This window comes from Leucopleurus acutus, assembly GCF_964270905.1.
Source record: "Leucopleurus acutus genome assembly, chromosome: 16".
Classification (NCBI taxonomy): Eukaryota; Metazoa; Chordata; class Mammalia; order Artiodactyla; family Delphinidae; genus Leucopleurus; species Leucopleurus acutus.
In genome coordinates, this window is record NC_139158.1 from 57080601 (window position 1) to 57099210 (window position 18610).

At 45.5% G+C, this 18610-nt stretch overlaps 1 protein-coding gene across 1 annotated transcript in view; it reads right to left on the reverse strand.

Moving 5' to 3' along the window:
• Window positions 1-5473: 5473 nt before the first annotated feature.
• Window positions 5474-18610, reverse strand: part of SMOX (spermine oxidase) — a 38972-nt gene continuing 25835 nt past the window's right edge. Inside the window, exons 4-8 of the mRNA XM_082856359.1 lie at window positions 18310-18536; window positions 10347-10520; window positions 9425-10184; window positions 8563-8723; window positions 5474-6186 (exon numbers count right to left, since the gene is read on the reverse strand). Coding sequence (XP_082712485.1) covers window positions 6049-6186; window positions 8563-8723; window positions 9425-10184; window positions 10347-10520; window positions 18310-18536 — 1460 coding nt within the window. The 3' untranslated portion in view covers window positions 5474-6048. The remainder of the gene's footprint in view (window positions 6187-8562; window positions 8724-9424; window positions 10185-10346; window positions 10521-18309; window positions 18537-18610) is intronic.

Sequence of the window (18610 nt, forward strand, 5' to 3'; positions counted from 1 at the left end):
CAGTACAGAAACCTGACAAAGTCTATCTCAGCAAAGTGATCAAGGTCATGTGATGAGATGAAAATGGCACTTTTAACTCTGTGGTTTTCCTCCAGAAACCTATAACCCCAGTCTAGTCATGAGAAAAACATCAGACAAATTCTAATAGAGGTCCATCCTACAATATGCCTGACTATACTCAAAACTGTTAAGATCATCAAAGACAAGGAGAGTCTGAGAAAACATCGCAACCAAGAGGAACTTAATGAAACATGATGGCTAAATGTAATGTGGCATCCTGGATAGAATTCTGGAACAGAAAAAGACATTAGTTTATTCATTTAACCTGTGGACTTTATTTAATAATAATATACCAATATCGGTTCATTGATTATAACAAATGCATCATATTAATGTAAGATTTTTTTCTGTAGTTGGATTTTTTAAAATATTTTATCTATCTATCTATCTATTTATTTATTTATTTGGCTGCGCCAGGTCCTAGTTGCAGCACATGGGATCTTCATTGCAGCATGCAGGATCTTTTAGTTGCAGCATGCAAGATCTTTTTCAGTTGCAGCATGGGGATCTTTTAGTTGCAGCATGCGAGATCTTTTTTAGTTGAGGCATGTGGGGTCTTTTAGTTGCGGCACGCGGGATCTTTTAGGTGCAGTACGTGGGATCTTTAGTTGAGGCATGCGGGATCTTTTAGTTGCAGCACGTGAGATCTTTTTTAGTTGCGGCATGCGGGATCTTTTAGTTGCAGCATGCAGAATCTTTAGTTGCGGTATGTGGGGTCCTCACTTGTGGCATGCAGGGTCTTTAGTGCGGCATGCGGGGTCTTTAGTTGCAGCATGCAAACTCTTAGTTGCAGTATGTGGGATCTAGTTCCCTGACCAGGGATCGAACCCGGGACCCCTGCATTGGGAGCGTGGAGTTTTAGCCACTGGACAACCAGGGAAGTCCTGTAAAATGTTAATAATAGGGAAAATGGAGGTAGGGTCTATATACTCACTTTTTCTGTACATCTAAAACTGTTCTTAAAAAAGTCTATTAATACAAAAAAACTGATAGGGTTGAAAGGATAAAGAAGTACACAATTATAATTGGACACTTCAACTATTCTCTCAACAATCAGTAGAAATAGACAGAAAATCAGCAAGGATATAGAGGAAATCAACAACACTGTCAGCCAGCAGGATCTGATCAACATCTGTAGAACACTCCACCCAACAACAGCACACTACACATCCTTTGCAAGCACCATAGTTCATACACCAAGATAGACCATATCCTGGGCTATAAAACAAACCTCAACAAACTTAAAAGAATTGAAATCATACAGTCCAGATTCACTTGGGGAATAAAATAAGTTCATACTTCTTATTTATTTACTTAATAAACTTATTTACTGAAGCATAATTAAACATTTCTAGCACAGAAGCTGGCACACAAAAGTCTGCTGGATGAACAAAATAGTGAATGAACGAATGAATAAAAAAGAAAATATCTTGGGGGCCAATATTGGGGGGGAATCTTACTTTATTAACTTATTCAGCATTAATTAAAGGTACTTTCTATGATTCATTGAATTTTTTTTTTTTATTCAGAAAAGCTCACAGAATCCAGGACACAAATGTTCCCTGTGCAGCAAGAGGGTTGCATTCCAAAATGGCCAGCAGATGGCGCCAAAGGATGTGGTTCAGCCCATGAGGTTGTGCTTCCGCAGACCTAGAGGTCCTCCTCACCTCTCCCAGCCATGAAAAGGAGAGCCAGCCCAGTCCTTCCTGTGTCTCCCTCTGCGGCCTGAGGACCCCCACCAACCACTGCTAGGGTGAGGATAGTAAGGATGCAGAGAGAGCAAGTGTAGGAAATGCTAACGTAATGCTTGGCCGAAAGAGAGGCAAGGAAAAGTGGGAGTAAGATGAGGGTTGGTGATGGGAAAGATGTGAGGACACTGAAGTGTGGGTGGCAAGCATGTAGTGGAGAGAATGCGGATAGGAAAGGACAAGCAAAGTCCCTGAGTTTGGGGCATGGGATGCACAAGTGATGGGTCACACACTTCCATCGTGCCTGGGAAAGGTCTAAAAGAGCAGTCCCCAACATTTTTGGCACCATGGACCGGTTTCGTGGAAGACAATTTTTCCACAGACCGGGGGAGCGGGGGGGATGGTTCAGGCGGTAATGCAAACAATGGGGAGCGATGGGGAGCAGCAGACGAAGCTTCGCTCACCTCCTGCTATGCAGCCCGGTTCCTAACAGGCTGCAGACCGGTACCGGTCCTTGGCCCAGGGGTTGGGGACCCCTGGTCTAAAAGGACAGGTGTGAAGGCTAGCAGTTTGTAGATTTGTCGAGGAAGTTGCCTCCAGGTGGCTTCTATTTCGTCCGTGAAGCAGGAGACCATGGTGCCTATTGACAGTTGGTGGGGGAGGGGAGGTGTCAGAGTTGAAGGGGAGCTGACAAGGGAAGCCCACGAGGACTGCTGGCCAGCACCAATGGTGGGTCTGGGGGATGACACCATTCAGCTCAGCTTCTTCATTCACTTGTTCATTCATTCTGCAAATATTCATTGATAACCCACTATACCAGGCACTATTTTGGACAATGTAACCTACATCCTGGGGAAGGGGTGGGGGGGACAGATGGACAAATAAACAAACAAAAAAAATATGACATCATGGAAAGAGAAGGGCTATGAAGAAACAGGCAAGGGGAGGGACAAAGAGTGCTGGGAGTGCTGTGAAACGGGGTGCTTAGGGAAGTTTTCCTAGAGAAGTGACAGCTGATTAGAGAACTGAATGCAATGAGGGAAAGAGACTTGCACTACCTGGGGGCAAGCATTCCAGATAAAGGGGACAGCTAGGGCCAAAAGAAGGGGGCCACGGAAGGAAGTGGGGGCCACAGAACAGATCACACAGGACATTGGAAATCACCTTTTATGCTCAGTATGGTGGGAATCGCTGGAAACCAGGGAAGCACATAACTGGATTCATATAGTTTAAAGGATCACACTGGCTGCTGTGTGGAGAACAGGCTAAAAGGGCCAAGCATGGAAAAAGGGACACCAGCTGGTCATTATGAGAAAACACGGCTTTCATGTGAATATACCATTATGTTTGGCAGACCATTAATTAGACAGGCAGTTCTCTAGAACTGAACCAGCAGCCCACCTCACTCTGTACCTTGGGATCACCTGTGGGCTCATCCTGACAGCCCCGAGCAAATGCAGAGTGACTCAAACCAAAGGCACTTCACTCCTACCTTTGTTTGTAGGTAGGGCAGACATTCCAAGTGGCTCCCATGAAGGCGGAGCTAATATTCCTCACCTGTTCCAGAGCAGCAACAGTGGAAAGACAGTATTTGCCAAGTAACCCAGGCCCCCTGAAGGAACATTTCTGAGGCTTCCACAAAGCCATAACTGGACACCTTGCCCATGGATTCACTAATGCCCACAGCACAAGAAACCATGCAACAAATTCTACATAGAATCCAGTGCCAGGAAAGAACTTTCCTCTCAAGTGACCTCCCACAGGTGACAGAAATTGTATAGCAGGCATAGGCACAGGTGTTGGCCTGAGCATGCCATATTAGACAGCACTAAGAGTCATTTGGGTTTCAATCAATGCCACGGCTGTTTCAGGAACCTAATCATAGCAAGGAACTCATCCTGTGTCCCTGGTACATCTAGTCTCTGGTACATATTTCTGGTGGGCATATACACTCATTTCTTTTCGGTATATACCCAGGAGTGGAAATGCTGGCAGGCACATGGCCTGCTTTAGTAGAACCTGCCACCACAGTCTCCCAGTGTGGCTGTACCCAGTTCCACTCTGTCTGGTAATGGCCTAAGATTTTTTTTGATGGCACCAGCCTCTTCTTTTTATCACATAGTAACTAGAATAAGCCTGCATTGTGGCATGAAACAGACCTTGGATCAAGTCTCAGCATCACCACCTACCTGAGTGATCTTAGGCGCATTACTTGCATTACTTAACTCTCTGGAGGTTTTGCTTCCCTGATGGGATGAATCACCCTCCCCAGCCTGAGCTGGCATCCATGTCAAATTAAGAGACTCTACCTCCAGCACTTACGACTACCCTCCTGACTTGGGCACACCTGAAGCTCCCCAACATGCAATCACCAAATAAACATTTCCAGCCCTTCACCCTCATAGAGTTCTTCAAAATTCCTACACCTGTGATCCAGAGACTCTAAGTATTACTTTCATCCCCCATACTTATGTGATGGGCCACTTCTTTCACCACTTTCCCTAGCACAGTTGGTGGGGAAAATCCAGGACATGGGGAGGGTCCAAGACTGTATCACTTGTCCATTTAAGTATTGTTATGGAAATAGCTCCAAGATACATTATGTTAACTAAAACAAGCAAAATGCAGAACAGGATGAATACTTTGTCACTTTAGCATAAAAAGGAGAGAGAACAGTATACATTTACAGTGACATATCTAAAAACGGATACACAAGATACTAATAACACGGGGCCATTGGAAGTGGCAATGGTATTGGGGACAGGCGTGGGAGGAGGTTGTTCAGTGTATCCTTTTATGACTTTAGAGCTTTAACTACATTGATAGATCCTCTATTCAAAAAATTTTTTTAAATATATACTTACAGTTTTTCAAGTTATGCATCAGGCGAACATGAATCCCTGACATAAACTCCATGAGGGATGTCTGGTGGGTCAACCCTGGCAAAGCAAGGATGCCTATTAGATATGTCCATGTAGGTGTGTGTGTAGGGGTGTATATGCATGTAGGAGGGTGTGCATGTAGGGATGTGCAGGCAGGTGCAGGGAGGCATGCAGAGGAATATCTATGTGTTAGACATGTCCATCACAGCCTGAGGTGAAGGGGGAAAGGACGTAGAGTCATATCAAGGGCACTGCCCTATACTTCTGAAGAGTGGACCCAACCTAAGTTCACAGAGTTAGACCAGGGGGTGCACCTGACTTTTCATCACTTCCTCCACCACCCAACCCCTCAACCCTATAGAATTCAAACTCTGTCACTAGAAATCTGGAGTAAGAAAATGACTAAATGTTCTTTAAGGTTTTATGCATGTGTGTAAGTGTAGTTGCGTATAGGTGTAAGGGTGTGGGGTAGTGTATCTGTGTGGGAGTGATGTATGTGTGTGTGGGTATATAAGGGGTGTATATGTGAGTGTCTGTGTTTTCACTCAGCAAAAAAATGGCTGGACTATCCACCTTCCCAGAAGTCAACAGAAGCTAAGCCAAGGGCCAGACCCAGGGCCCTGTGGCCAGGTGACACTGATTAATAATTAACACATCTGAGCTTGGCATGGAGCCACAACAGGTGTCCCCTCCCATAAAACTCACCTTCACTCCATGTGGCCATGTTACCCGATCAGGCTCTGAGAAGTCTGGCAAATGGCCAACAGGCAGACCCAGGCCTGTCCTGAAGGAGCTGAGGCTGGGCAGTGAGGGGCCCTTACTCCAGAGGGGTCTCACGGGCAGGAAAGGAAACAACCACAAACAGATTGGGGTGAGGGGATGCCCCTTCCACTAAAGGCAGGCACCTTCCTTTCTGGGGGTATAGCCAGACCACAGCACCCCCACCATCCTTTCACTCAAAGAGGATATGACAGATAAACACAGACACACATACACACACGTACACACACACACACACACACACACACACACACACACACACACATACACACAAGGCTAAGAAAAACGGAAGAGAGAAGCTGAGGAGCACAGGAAGGGCAAGCCTCTTTTATTATCCCAAAATGCAGAGTATTGAAGGCACTTACAATAACAAGTTCAGAGATGAGGGGAGGCATGGGGAGGTCAGAGGTCAGAGCACAGAGGTAAATCAACAGACCCCACCCTGGTCACCACCCAGCAAGGAGAAAAGGAAAAGCTACAGGGCCAGGTCTGAAGCCATTTAGATGTCTAGCTCTACAAAAGATACAAATCCATTCTCCAGAGGATTAGGAAATGAGGAGTACACAACAGCAAGGGGCAGGGCTGAAAGTCACAAGTTAGTGGTTCTTTAAGGAACACGCTCGGCAGCGAGGAGGCCCTCAGGTCCCCTGCTGGAAGAGGTCTCGGTACATCTCAATGAGACGGGCAGCTTCGCGCTGGCCAGAGAGCAGAGCACCATGGGTGGTGGAATAGTACTTGCGGTGGGTGGCCTCACCTGAGAACAGCACCTGCATGGGCTGGGCAGGGGGACAGGGAAGTGAAGGTGGAGGAGCAAGAAAGGCTACCTGTCTGCCCCGGAACCACCCATCCATACTACAAGTCAGAGAGGAATAAGCAGGCATCTGAGATGCAGGTACTATTTCCACAGGATGAGGAGTTGCCCATCCCCATCTTCCCCTGCTTCTTCCCCAAACATCCAGGCCTCAGTCCTTTCTGCTCTGAGGCTTTCATGAGTCCTGTCTCTACAATTTCAGAGACTCACTGTGCCTCTTACTAGTGAACTCAGGGAATGAGTTAACCTCCCTAAGCTTTGATTTTCTCATCTCCAAAATGGGTTTATACCCTTTACTTCTGAGAGTGGGTGTAAGAATTAAGTGAAATAATGTATCTAAAGGACTCAGAACCTGAAAGAATATAAGCACTCAATAAAGTTAGGCAGTAATTTAACAAACCTTTATGGAGCCTCTATTAGGTTCCAGGGACTGTTCTGGGCACTTGGAAGATAAAAGGTGACCAGGCAGCTGCTTTGAGGAGCTTCCTTGCTGGTGGGGAAGCCAGACACGAAACCCAATTACTAAATGGCGTCATACGTGACGTGATGGGTGTTTGGGCGAGGTGCTGAGAGCCCAGGAAAGAGGCCCACTGTCAGGGAGATCACACAAAGCTTCCCAGAGGACAGGACCTTTGGGCTTCTTCTCGGAAGATGCTAGATAAATAAACAGGCAAAGGACGTTTCAGGAAGAAGGAAAAATGGGGGCAAAAATGCACCAAAACAGGCCTGGTCTAGGAGACAGTGAGAATTTTGGTATAGCCAGGGCTCAACCTTAAGAAAGGAGGCTGTTTAGGTGGGGTCCAAGCACAGAACTAATGCTTGCATTCCAAGCTTGAGTTTGGATTTTACTCCAGTACATCTCAAACTGAATGTGCAAAGGTACCAGCTGGGGACCCTGGTAGGATGCAGTTTTTAATTCACCAGGTCTGGGGTGGGCTGAGAGTCTGCACATCTAACATGCTCCCACATGATGCCAGTGCTGCTTGTCCATGGACCACCCACCTTGAGTAGTGAGGTTTTAACCCACCAACAAAGAGCCCACAGAGGTGGTTAAGCTGAAAAGGGGGCACATATTGTGGCAGAGGGCAAGCTCCCTACTCCCACATCCATTCTCTTTCTCCTCAGTAACAAAAATCCTGTCTTTTAACTGGGTCCATTGCCATCTGGGGAAAAAAAAAAAAGATGTATCCCAACCTAGTATCCCACTAGCAGCTGGTGGAGTCATGTGACTAAGTTCTAGCCAATCAACTTCAAGTTCACTGTTGCTCAGAAACACTGACTCAGCCCAGGGGTTCCCTTCTTTTACCCATCAGCCTGTCACAGATATGAGAGCAAGAGCAGCAGCCTCCACAGACCTCTTGGACCACAAGGTGGCCTGGAAGATGGAGCCAGGTGCTACTGATGCTGGGCCCTGACACCTACCTCCAGATTTCCTTTTATGTGACCTAAGTAAAGTTCCATCTTGTTTAAACCACAGTTTGTTTTGTTTTGCTTTTTGTTATATGCACTAGTCCTAACTGATGCAGGTGACAAGAAAAGGTGTGCTTTTCAGGAGGATGGCTGTAGCAGCAGTGAAGGCCTTTTCCTCTCTCCCCCTGAGCACAGCCAGGGCAGGCACAACACATATTGGTTGACTACAATCTTCTTCACCAATTACACCAAAGAATTATTTTAAATATAATTCTGTTGGGGTTTTAACATTTATTGTATGTGTGTGCTTGGTGGGGAAAACTCAAAATTTACTTCATGGGAACAGAAATATATAGAGATAATTTCTTTTCAATTTATTATTTTTCTGTGTATATTATTACATAGTTGATGTAATTTGGGGGAGGGTCAGTATTCTCAATTTTATTTTCTAAAACATATTGGGGAAAATAAACAAAACATACTCGGTCAGTGCTGTCCAAAAGAACTTTCCACGATGACAGAAATGCTCTATAGTGACACACTCTAACATTGTAACCATGAGTGACACGTGGCTCTCAAACTTGAAAGGTGGCTAGTGCAACTGACGAACAAAATGTTGGATTTATTACTTTAAAGCTAATGGCTACCATATTGGACAGCACAGCATTAAATGGCTCAGTTTTTATAACCTCAAGAAAGAGTTTAACACATCTCAATTTGACTCTGTTCTTCCAGATGTTGAGTGCACATTGTCTGTTTTCTCCTTCATTATGGGAGCTACTCCATCTATCTTACCTTGGCACTCCTCAGTGAACACTACCCTCCCACTCCTCCCCTGGACCAAACACACATACAAAATGCCCACCACACCCCTCACAGATCCCCTCACTCTGCACCCCCTCCCTCACATACCCAGCACACCCACACTCACCGCTGTCTTGGAGCTCTCCGTGTATGGCAGGGGCTTGGCCAGCTTCTCCACATCTGCCCCACTCGAGCCCACCTGTGTATATGAATAGGATCCCCGGAAGTAGGGGTTGCTGCCCCAGGCTGAGCGCAGAATTCGCCGAGGCTTTGGAATGTTGGGGTTCCCTGTTGGGGAGTGAGAAGAGCCAAAGGGGGGGAGAATATGAAATGGCTGCATACAGAAGACACCCCTGGGAAGACAACTCCCACTCTACCTCTAGGGCTCCAGGAAGGCCAGGCTGCTACGGACAAACATGGAGTATGGAGGAGGGAGGGATGGAGGCTGGGGTTCAAGCTGTGTACCCCTCAACGCCTCGTTGTGACCCCCAGCAAAATACCTCCTCTCTGTGGACCTTAATTTTCCTATCTGAAAAACATTCCAGATAATAATGTTCCCCCTTCCAATTTTAGGGGTTCTTGTGAGGCTCTTCTGGGATAGTGGAGGAAAGATGTTCAACTAAAAATCAGACAGAAAAAAACCACAAATCCATCTCTTAGCAAGACAACATGAGTAGGAAATCGGCAATCTGAGGTTTTGCGGTGAAATCTGAGTTTTTCACCAACAGCCCTTAGAAACAGAGAAGAAATACAGAGCCTGTGGTTTTGAGTGTCTCAAGTTCCAAACAGGGGGAGAGCCTGCAATTTAGGAGGCCAAGGCCAAGACGCAGTGCCCTACCGCATCTCTCCCAGTGGGCACACCACCTCAGTGTCACGACCTAGGGACGAGGATGCTAGCACACAGTTCAGGAGACCCAGAGGGTCTAGCGGAGGAGGGCAGACGCAGCGAGGCCCATGGAGCAGGCAGCGGGACAGGGACAGGGACGCACCTGTGAACTGCCGCAGCATCTCTGTGCAGATCTCAGCCACTGCCTCGTCATCACACTTCTCCATGACAAGGGCCTCCTCCCCACAGATCCAGCCACTCAGCACGTGGCCGTAGCGCTCAGGCGGGTAGAGGACATCAAAGCCACAGATCTTGCGGTACCAGAGCTCGGGTGGGTAAGTGAGCGTGTGGCTCTCCGCCTCGTCCTCCCACACAAACTGTAGGCTGTTGCACTCGGGGCCCCAGAAGGGCTCCTCGAATTCTAGAAAGATCTTGTCGGTGGTGCCGATGCCCAGTCGGTGGATGGCAGCCACCTTCTCAGCGGGCAGGCCTGGCCGGAAGAAGCTGGCATGCTGCATCTTGAGCACGCCCAGCGACACGGTCACAATCACGTGGTCCGCTGGGATCACCTCACAGTCCTCGCACTCCACCACCACCGGCCACTGCTCATCCTCATCCTGCCTCTCCCCCTGGGGCTCCTCTCCACCCTGGCTGCCCTCCCCAGTGTCATGATTATGGTTACCCTCACCCCGGGGCTCAATCTCAGGGCCCCAAGGGTGGGACGAGGCCTGGTCCCAGTGAACACAACGGACGGGTTTCCCCAGCTGGATGATGTGGGCCGGGATGCCCTCAGCCAGCAGCTCCACAACCCGCATGAAGCCCGAGGGGATGATGTGGTGGGCACCGGGAATCTCAGTCCACTCCCCAAAGGCGCTCAGGGACACCTCGTCCATGCTGTGCGAGCTACTCTCACAGCTCTCCACCTGTGGGAAGAGCCAGAGGGGAGCCAGGTGACCGCCAAGGCTGGGCAGGGGTAGGAGCAGGACTTTAGGGCAGTGCCGCCCTCCTCGGACCCAGATTCCCCAGGGTCAGTCTTCCTCACTCTGGCATTTGTACTCAACAGAGCTCCGAGATGGCAAAGATACCTTCAGGTACTGCTGGATCATGGCGAGCTTCAGGCGCTTGGTGGCCTCTGGATCATCAGGGTCGTCCCTAATGCGGTTGCGCACCTCCTCTCGGGTGAACACCCCCACGCTGTTCTGACTCTCAGCATTGACTGGTTTACCGTGCCGGAAGAACTCTTGGGTCAAGTTATAGACCTACAAAGAGACCCCAGGAGACTGAAAACACATTCACTCATCCTACCTCCATCTCAGACCTAAGAGCTCCAATTCAGTAGTCACCACCTCCAAGGTGTTCCCGGATGTGCTAAGCCCACGGGGCCTCTCCTTTGGTAAATCAACGTCGTGCTCAGTGCTGCACTGAGGCTGAACCAACAAAATCGAGGTTTGGGGCTGAATCTGGGCAGTCAGCTTCCTTGCTTCCACACACAGGAGGTGGGGTGGGTCCCAGAGGCTCTCTTACTCAGCCCCTGCTTAGAACAAAGTGAAATGTCTGGTGCCTATACAGCCTGTGGGGAAGGTACTGCCCCTACATGCGCTCTACATGGCTGAGCATACTGCCCACTGAAGAACCCAGGTCTACACACATTTCCCTTTTCCAAGAACCAAATGCACAAATTCTTCCCCTGACATTCCCGCTCAGGTGTATCTGCTTCACCCTATCCCAGGAGGGCAGTCTGGAGCTGTGGTCTGGCCAGTGTTTTGTGGGAGAGGGAGCAGTAGGGGCCTTGAAATCTGATCTTTCTGGAGACCCTCCCAATCATACTCAGGTCCACACAAAGTGTACCCTTTACTGCAGGACCCAGATGCATTTAAGGAAGATGGCCATGTTGGGGCAGGGCATGCAGAGAGGAAGGAGGCCCCAGTGCACCAAGGAATGGAAGTACACTTCACGGGCATATTTTAGCAAGAACTCCAGACCACACTTCATCAACAAAAAGCAATGAACAGTTCCTTGGAGTGGGGTCCTATTGCCTTCCCTGCCTGCCTGATACATAACTCCCACCAAACACTGGGCAGGTCTCCCTGAGGAAAGTAAGCCAGTCCTGGGTCAGGCTGGGATCCCCAAAGGGCAAGGTCTGAGCCCCAACACTCACTCAACAAACACTTACTGGGCTATGTGCCCAACACAAGTTGTAATGTTGAGGAAGACGGACATGGAACCAAGCTCTGGTCCTCACTCAAGCTGGAGAGATATCATAACTGGGCTGTTTCTATATGATGTGCTGTGACAAGAAAGAACCCAGGGGTTGTGAGATCAGCTCAGAAAACCTTGGACAGTCAGGAGATAACCAAGTAGGCAGTGGAAAGGAGAGGGAAAGTATTTCAGGCAGAAGGAACAGCATATTCAAAGACAGGGGAGAGGGAGAGTGTAAGATGCAAAGTGGCTCTGTCTTGCTGAAGTGGGCAGTGAGGAGAAAGACAGTTGCAAGAGAGGACTTTGGAAAGGCAGGCAAGGGCCAGGGCACGAAGAACTAACAGTCATGTCAAGGACCCTGGACTTTATCTAAGACCCTGGCAGACTTCCCTGGTGGCGCAGTGGTTAAGAATCCACCTGCCAATGCAGGGGACATGGGTTCGAGCCCTGGCCCAGGAATATCCCACATGCAGCGAAGCAATTAAGCCCATGAGCCACAACTACTGAACCTGCACACTGCAACTACTGAAGCCCGCGTGCCGCAGCTACTGAAGCCTGCACGCCTGGAGCCCATGCTCTGCAACAAGAGAAGCCACCACAATGAGAAACCCGCGCACTGCAAGGAAGAATAGCCCCCGCTCACCGCAACTAGAGAAAAGCCCGTGAGCAGCAACAAAGACCCAATGCAGCCAAAAATAAATAAATGTATTAAAAAAAAAAGACCCTGGCATCACTGAAGGGTTGTGAGCATGATCACATGCCCACTCTCCCTCCCAGGACACTGGTAAGTTTGGGCTCCTTGGCCAAACATCTGTGGCTGATGCTGATTAATGGCGTGTTTCCCCTCCTAAAGTGAGTCTGAATTTGGTCAACACACATTCATAGGAATATGTCTGCCCTGCAGCCCGGCCCTGGGGCTGCTGAGTAGAGGAAGGAAAGTGGCATGGCCCACCCCCCACCACTCCACTCAAGGGAAAAGCCTCCACATAAGATAGAAACAGGAATTAAACATGTCTCTGAATATAAAGAAGAAAATGACTTAAATTATCTCTTTTTCTTCTCCCTACAGTCACAAGATGCTGGGCGTTTGGTCTTAACTGGAGTCCTCAGCAAATTCCTCACCCAGTTCCACTGCCAAGGAGTCAGGCTTTCAACTTGCCTCCTCCCTACCCGGGGCTTTTCCCTTCAGTGATAAGCAACACAGTAGCTAGTCAGCTTATGTTAACTAAAGGCCAAAATGCCCAACTGAGGACAAACAAATTTAGTCCATCTATGTGATTCTTTGTGTCAACCACTGACTAGGACAGCCTTAACTGAACATGCATTTGTCATGTTCAGTCTCCTGTCCTGGGTTAAATGACATCTTCCCAATGTGATGCAAGGGAAATGGGACAGGTCTGTAACAGCTAATAATACTCACCCCAATCCTCATTAAGCACTTTTCATTGGGATCTCATTTAACCGTCATAACACTATGAAGTAGGTATAACTGTGTCCATTTTACAGGTGAGGAAAGTAAGGCTCAGAGAGGCTCAATAACTTGCTCACGATTATGCAGCTAATAACTGGTAGAACTGGTATTGGGTTGGCCAAAAAGTACCTTCGGGGTTTTTTTGTTTTTTATAAATTTATTTATTTATCTTTAGCTGCGTTGGGTCTTCATTGTGGTGCGTGGGCTTCTCATTGCGGTGGCCTCTCTTGTTGCAGAGCACAGGCTCTAGGCGCACGGGATTCAGTAGTTGTGGCTCGCAGGCTCCAGAGCGCAGGCTCAGTAGTTGTGGAGCACGGGCCCAGTTGCTCCAAGGCATGTGGGATCTTCCCGGACCAGGGCTCGAACCCGTGTCCCCTGCACTGGCAGGCGGACTCCCAACCACTGCACCACCAGGGAAGTCCCAGTACCTTCGGTTTTTGAGTAAAAATAAAAGACACATTTTTCAATTTCACCAAGAACATTATTGAGCAACATATTCACCATCTTGTCCCACTACCTTCTGCCATTTTTCAGGCACCTTCATAATTCCATCTTCCCAAAACTTTTTACCTTTTTGAGCAAAGAACTGTTCCAGGTGCCTTTTACAGTCTTCCAGGGAATTGAAATTTCTTCCATTAAGAGAATTTTGTAAAGACCGAAATAAACGGAAATCCAAAGTTGCAATGTCTGGTGAATACGGCGGATGAATCAGAACTTCCCAGCCAAGCTGTAACAGTTTTTGCCTGGTCATTGAAGAAACATGAGGTCCTGCGTTATCCTGATGGAAGATTATGCATTTTCTGTTGACTAATTCCAGACACTTTTCCTCGACTGTTGCTTTCTAATTGGGAGCAGTACTTGTTGGAATTAATCATTTGGTTTTCCAGAAGGAGCTCATAATAAAGGGCTCCCTTCCAATCCCACCATATACACAACATCATCTTCTTTGGATGAAGACGGCCTTTGGTGTAGTTGGTGGTGGTTCATTTAGCTTGCCCCACCATCTCTTCCGTTCCACATTATTGTACAGTATCCACTTTTCATTGCCCATCACAATTTGTTTTAAAAACGGACCATTTTCATTATGTTTAAGTACAGAATCACATGCAGAAATACAGTCAAGAAGGTTTTTTCGCTTAACTTTTGTGGAACCCAAACATCAAAGTGATTCACATAACCAAGCTGGTGCAAACGATTTTCACCGCTTGATTTGGATATTTTGAGTATGTCGGCTATCTCCCGCGTGGTATAACGTTGATCATACTCAATTAATGTCTCGATTTGATCGCTATCAGCTTCAACTGGTCTACCCGACCATGGAGCATTGTCCAGCAAGAAATCTCCAGCATGAAACTTCACAAACCACTTTTGACACGTTTGATCAGTCACAGCACTTTTTCCATACACTGCACATCTTTTTTTGCCTTTCAGTTGCATTTTCACCTTTCTTGAAATAATAAAGCATAATATGCTGAAAATGTTGCTATTTTTCTTCCATCTTCAATATTAAAATGGCTACATAAAAATTCACCAATTTTGATAAGTTTTTTTTTAAATGCACGCTGATATGACAGCTGTCACAATACAATCTAACAAAATTGTTCTGAATGAATTTAAGGACAACAAAGTACTACTAGAGCCATCTTACGGAAAAAAACGAATGAACTGTTTAGCCAACCCAATATTTGAATCAAGGTAATCTTGCTACAGAGATTAAGCTCTATATGTTAACTACTGAACAAACTCATTTATTTGTTAACAAATATAATACATTCAAATGAGTAGCCCTTCAAAGTCATCACCTTGGGAGGGAGACTACATATTTATTATGAAACCACCCTCAGGCAAGGCTTCACATTCTTAGAGCACACCTCTTCAGAATGGCCTCCAGCACTGTCTAACAGCTATATAAGGAAATCTCTCTTTTGACTTCTCTTTTGACTTCATTAACACCTCTTCCTTCTGACCCAAAGCAGCACCACCCAGAGTGATAACCCACCTTTATCCATCCTACTTTCCATGACTCACACTCTTGGCTTTCAAAAATCAAACCCACAAGCAGAAGTTGACGATGATCTACTTTGAGGGACATTTAAAAGAACAAGTAAGTCATGGACCCAGAAAGTCATTCTCAAGAGGCATCCAGGCTTGAAGCACTCACAATAACATGGGAATCAGGACGTGACTGATTCCCAGTAGACCAAGAAGGTCTACTTTGAAGAATACTAATTCTTACCTGCTTAATAATAATATTAGAAGTGAGAACACACAACACTATAGGATTGTACATAACATACTATGTGGGTGCACACACATAAGACAGTGAGTGTGCCTGCCCTCCACTGAGCAGGGATAACCCCAAAGCAAGAGTCATTTCTCCTTTCCCATGCCCAAAAGACATAGAAAATGTACAATAGGTGGCTGTTGACCAATTTACTGACCTGAAGTGAAGGGTCATTACACTATAAATGACAAGTTATCAGAAGGCAAGATCTACATGTTACCTTGCTTGTTCTTTGCAGTTCACAGCACCACTGAAAGTTACTAAAAATATTAACATTCTTTTTAAAAACCTGAATAAGACAAGGATGTGTGTCATTGATATTTCTATCCAACACTGTACTGGAGATTGACAGTGCAGTAAGGCAAGAAAAAAAAATTAATAGTTTTAAGTTATGCTGTCTAATACAATAGCCACTAGATCTCTATAGCAATTTAAAATTAAATTAAGCATTTAGTTTCTCAGTATTACTAGCTACATTTCAAGAGCTCAAAGGCCACATGTGGCTAGTGACTGCCAAACTGGATAGATGTCTAAAACATCTTCATTATCGTGGAAAATTCTATTGGACAACGCTGGTCTGAGGATTAGAAAGGAAAAAGCAAAATTCTCATTCTTTTGGTATATAGGATTATACACATAAAATTCCAAAATACCATTAGAACATAAATTAATGTGGTATATTAATAGATATAGTATTAGAGTTAAAATAATAATTTAGCAAGGTAGCTAAAATCAATAAATAAAAATCAGTTATAAATACCCATGACATTTTGCACATAACTAGAAAAAATAATCTTAAAATTTATATGGAGGGCTTCCCTGGTGGCACAGTGGTTGAGAGTCCACCTGCCGATGCAGGGGACACGGGTTCGTGCCTCAGTCCAGGAAGATCCCACATGCCACGGAGCGGCTAGGCCCATGAGCCATGGCTGCTAAGCCTGCGTGTCCGGAGCCTGTGCTCCGCAACGGGAGAGGCCACAACAGTGAGAGGCCCATGTACCGCAAAAAAAAAAAAAAGAAAAAAGAAATTTATATGGAACCACTAAAGATCCCAAATTGTCAATGAAATTTGAGAAAAAAGAACAAAGCTGGAGGTATCACACTCCCTGACTTCAGACTATACTACAAAGCTACAGCAATCAAAACAGCATGGTACTGGCATAAAAAGAGACACATAGATCAATGGAACAGAACAGAGAGCCCAGAAATAAACCCACACACAATTAATCTTTGATAAAGGAGGCAGAATATACATGGAAAAAAGACAGTCTCTTCAATAAGTGGTGTTGGGAAAACTGAACAGCCACATGTGAAACAGTGAAATTAGAACACTTTCTCACACCATATACAAAACTAAACTCAAAATGGATTAAAGACCTAAACGTAACAATGGAAACAATGAAACTCCTAGAAGAGCATAAGCAGAACACTCTTTGACATAAATTGTAGCAATTTTTTTTTTCAATCAGTCTCCTAAGGCAAAAGAAACAAAAGCAAAAACAAATTTAATTTAATTTAACCTAAAAGTTTTTGCACAGCAAAGGAAACCATTAACAAAAAAAAGCCAGCCTACCGAATGGAAGAAAGTATTTGCCAATGATATGACCAATAAGGGGTAAATATCCAAAATATATAAACAGTTCATACAACTCAATATCAAAAAAGCTATCAACTCAATTAAAAAATGGGCAGAAGATCTGAATAGACATTTTTCCAAAGAAGTTATACAGATGGCCAACAGGCACATGAAAAGATGCTCAACGCAGCTAATCATCAGAGAAATGCAAATTAAAATGACAATGAGATATCAGCTCACACCTGTCAGAACAGCTATCATCAAAAAGAACACAAATAATAAATGTTGGTGAGGATGTGGAGAAAAGGGAACCCTTGTGCACTGTTGCTGGGAATGTAAATTGGTGCAGCCACTGTGGAAAACAGTATGGATGTTCCTCAAAAAATTAAAAATATAACTACCATATTACCCAGCAATTCCATTCCTGGGTATATATCCACAGAAAAAGAAAACACTAATTTGAAGAGATATTTATACCCCAAAGTTCACTGCAACATTGTTTACAATAGCCAAGCTATGGGAGCAGCCTAAGTGCCCATCAACAGATGAATGGATAAAGAAGATGTTAGACAGATAGGTAGACAGATATAAAATATATAGTTATATAGTTATATATATTATATATATAATATATACATACACACACACAATGGAATTTTACTCAGCCATAAAAAAGAATGAAAATCTGCCATTTGCAACAACATGAATGGACCTAGAGGTTTAGTGAAATAAGTGAGACAGAGAAAGACAAATACTCTATGTTATCACTGATATGTGGAATCTACAAAATAAAAGGAATGAACAGAACAAAACAGAAATAGACTCAGATATAGAGAACAAACTAGTGGTTACCAGTGGAGAGAAGGAAGTGGGGAGGGGCAAGACAGGGGTATGGGATTAAGAGATACAAATTACTATGTATAAAATAAATAAGCAACACGGATATATTGCACACAGCAGGGAAATATAACCATTATTTTGTAATAACTTTAAATGGAGTATAACATATAAAAATGTTGAATCACTATGCTGCACACCCGAAACTAATATAATACTGTAAATCAACTACACTTCAATTAAAAAAAAGATGCAGTTATAATTCTATACACGGGGAACAATTTGAAAATAAAGTATTTTAAAATTACCATTTAAAAGAGTATCCACGAGCAATAACAACAGTAATCATACCCACTTACCTAGTAATAAATCTAATAAAAGATGTTTAAGGACTTTATGGGGAAATATTTAATCATGAGTATCAATAATCTCTTACCTAGTACTGCTCCACTCATTGTCTTCATTCTACCCTCAAATTGTCCTGATTTTCCAAATGCAGGGCCCAGAGAATGTGCAGACATGACCAGGATCATAGAAGACCCCAGCAGGTCGCCCAGGCCCCTCAAGTCTGATACATACACACACAGACACACACACACACACACACACACACACACACACACTGCCAGGGCGCTCCCTGCCCCACAAACCCTTTGCCCAACTATCCCCCTAATACCTCACCTCGTTGTATAAATCACTGAATTCCTCAACCACATCCTTGGGGATCCTGCAGCCATGGTTGGTGAGGTAGCAGGCCACGCCATTCTTGGAGTAGAGGCTGATGCGGCCCACACTGCGCTCCCCATCAGTTGTCTCTTCCAGAAGGCCATTGGCTTCTGCTAGATGATAGATGGGATTCCCGTGGGAGCCATGGATCCACGTGGCTCCCAGCTCAAAGGTGGCGTGTCCTGATGGCGACAATAGGCTCTTATAGGGGCAAGGAAGAGAGCCAGAACACTGCCTCACCCTCCTTCCTCCAAGA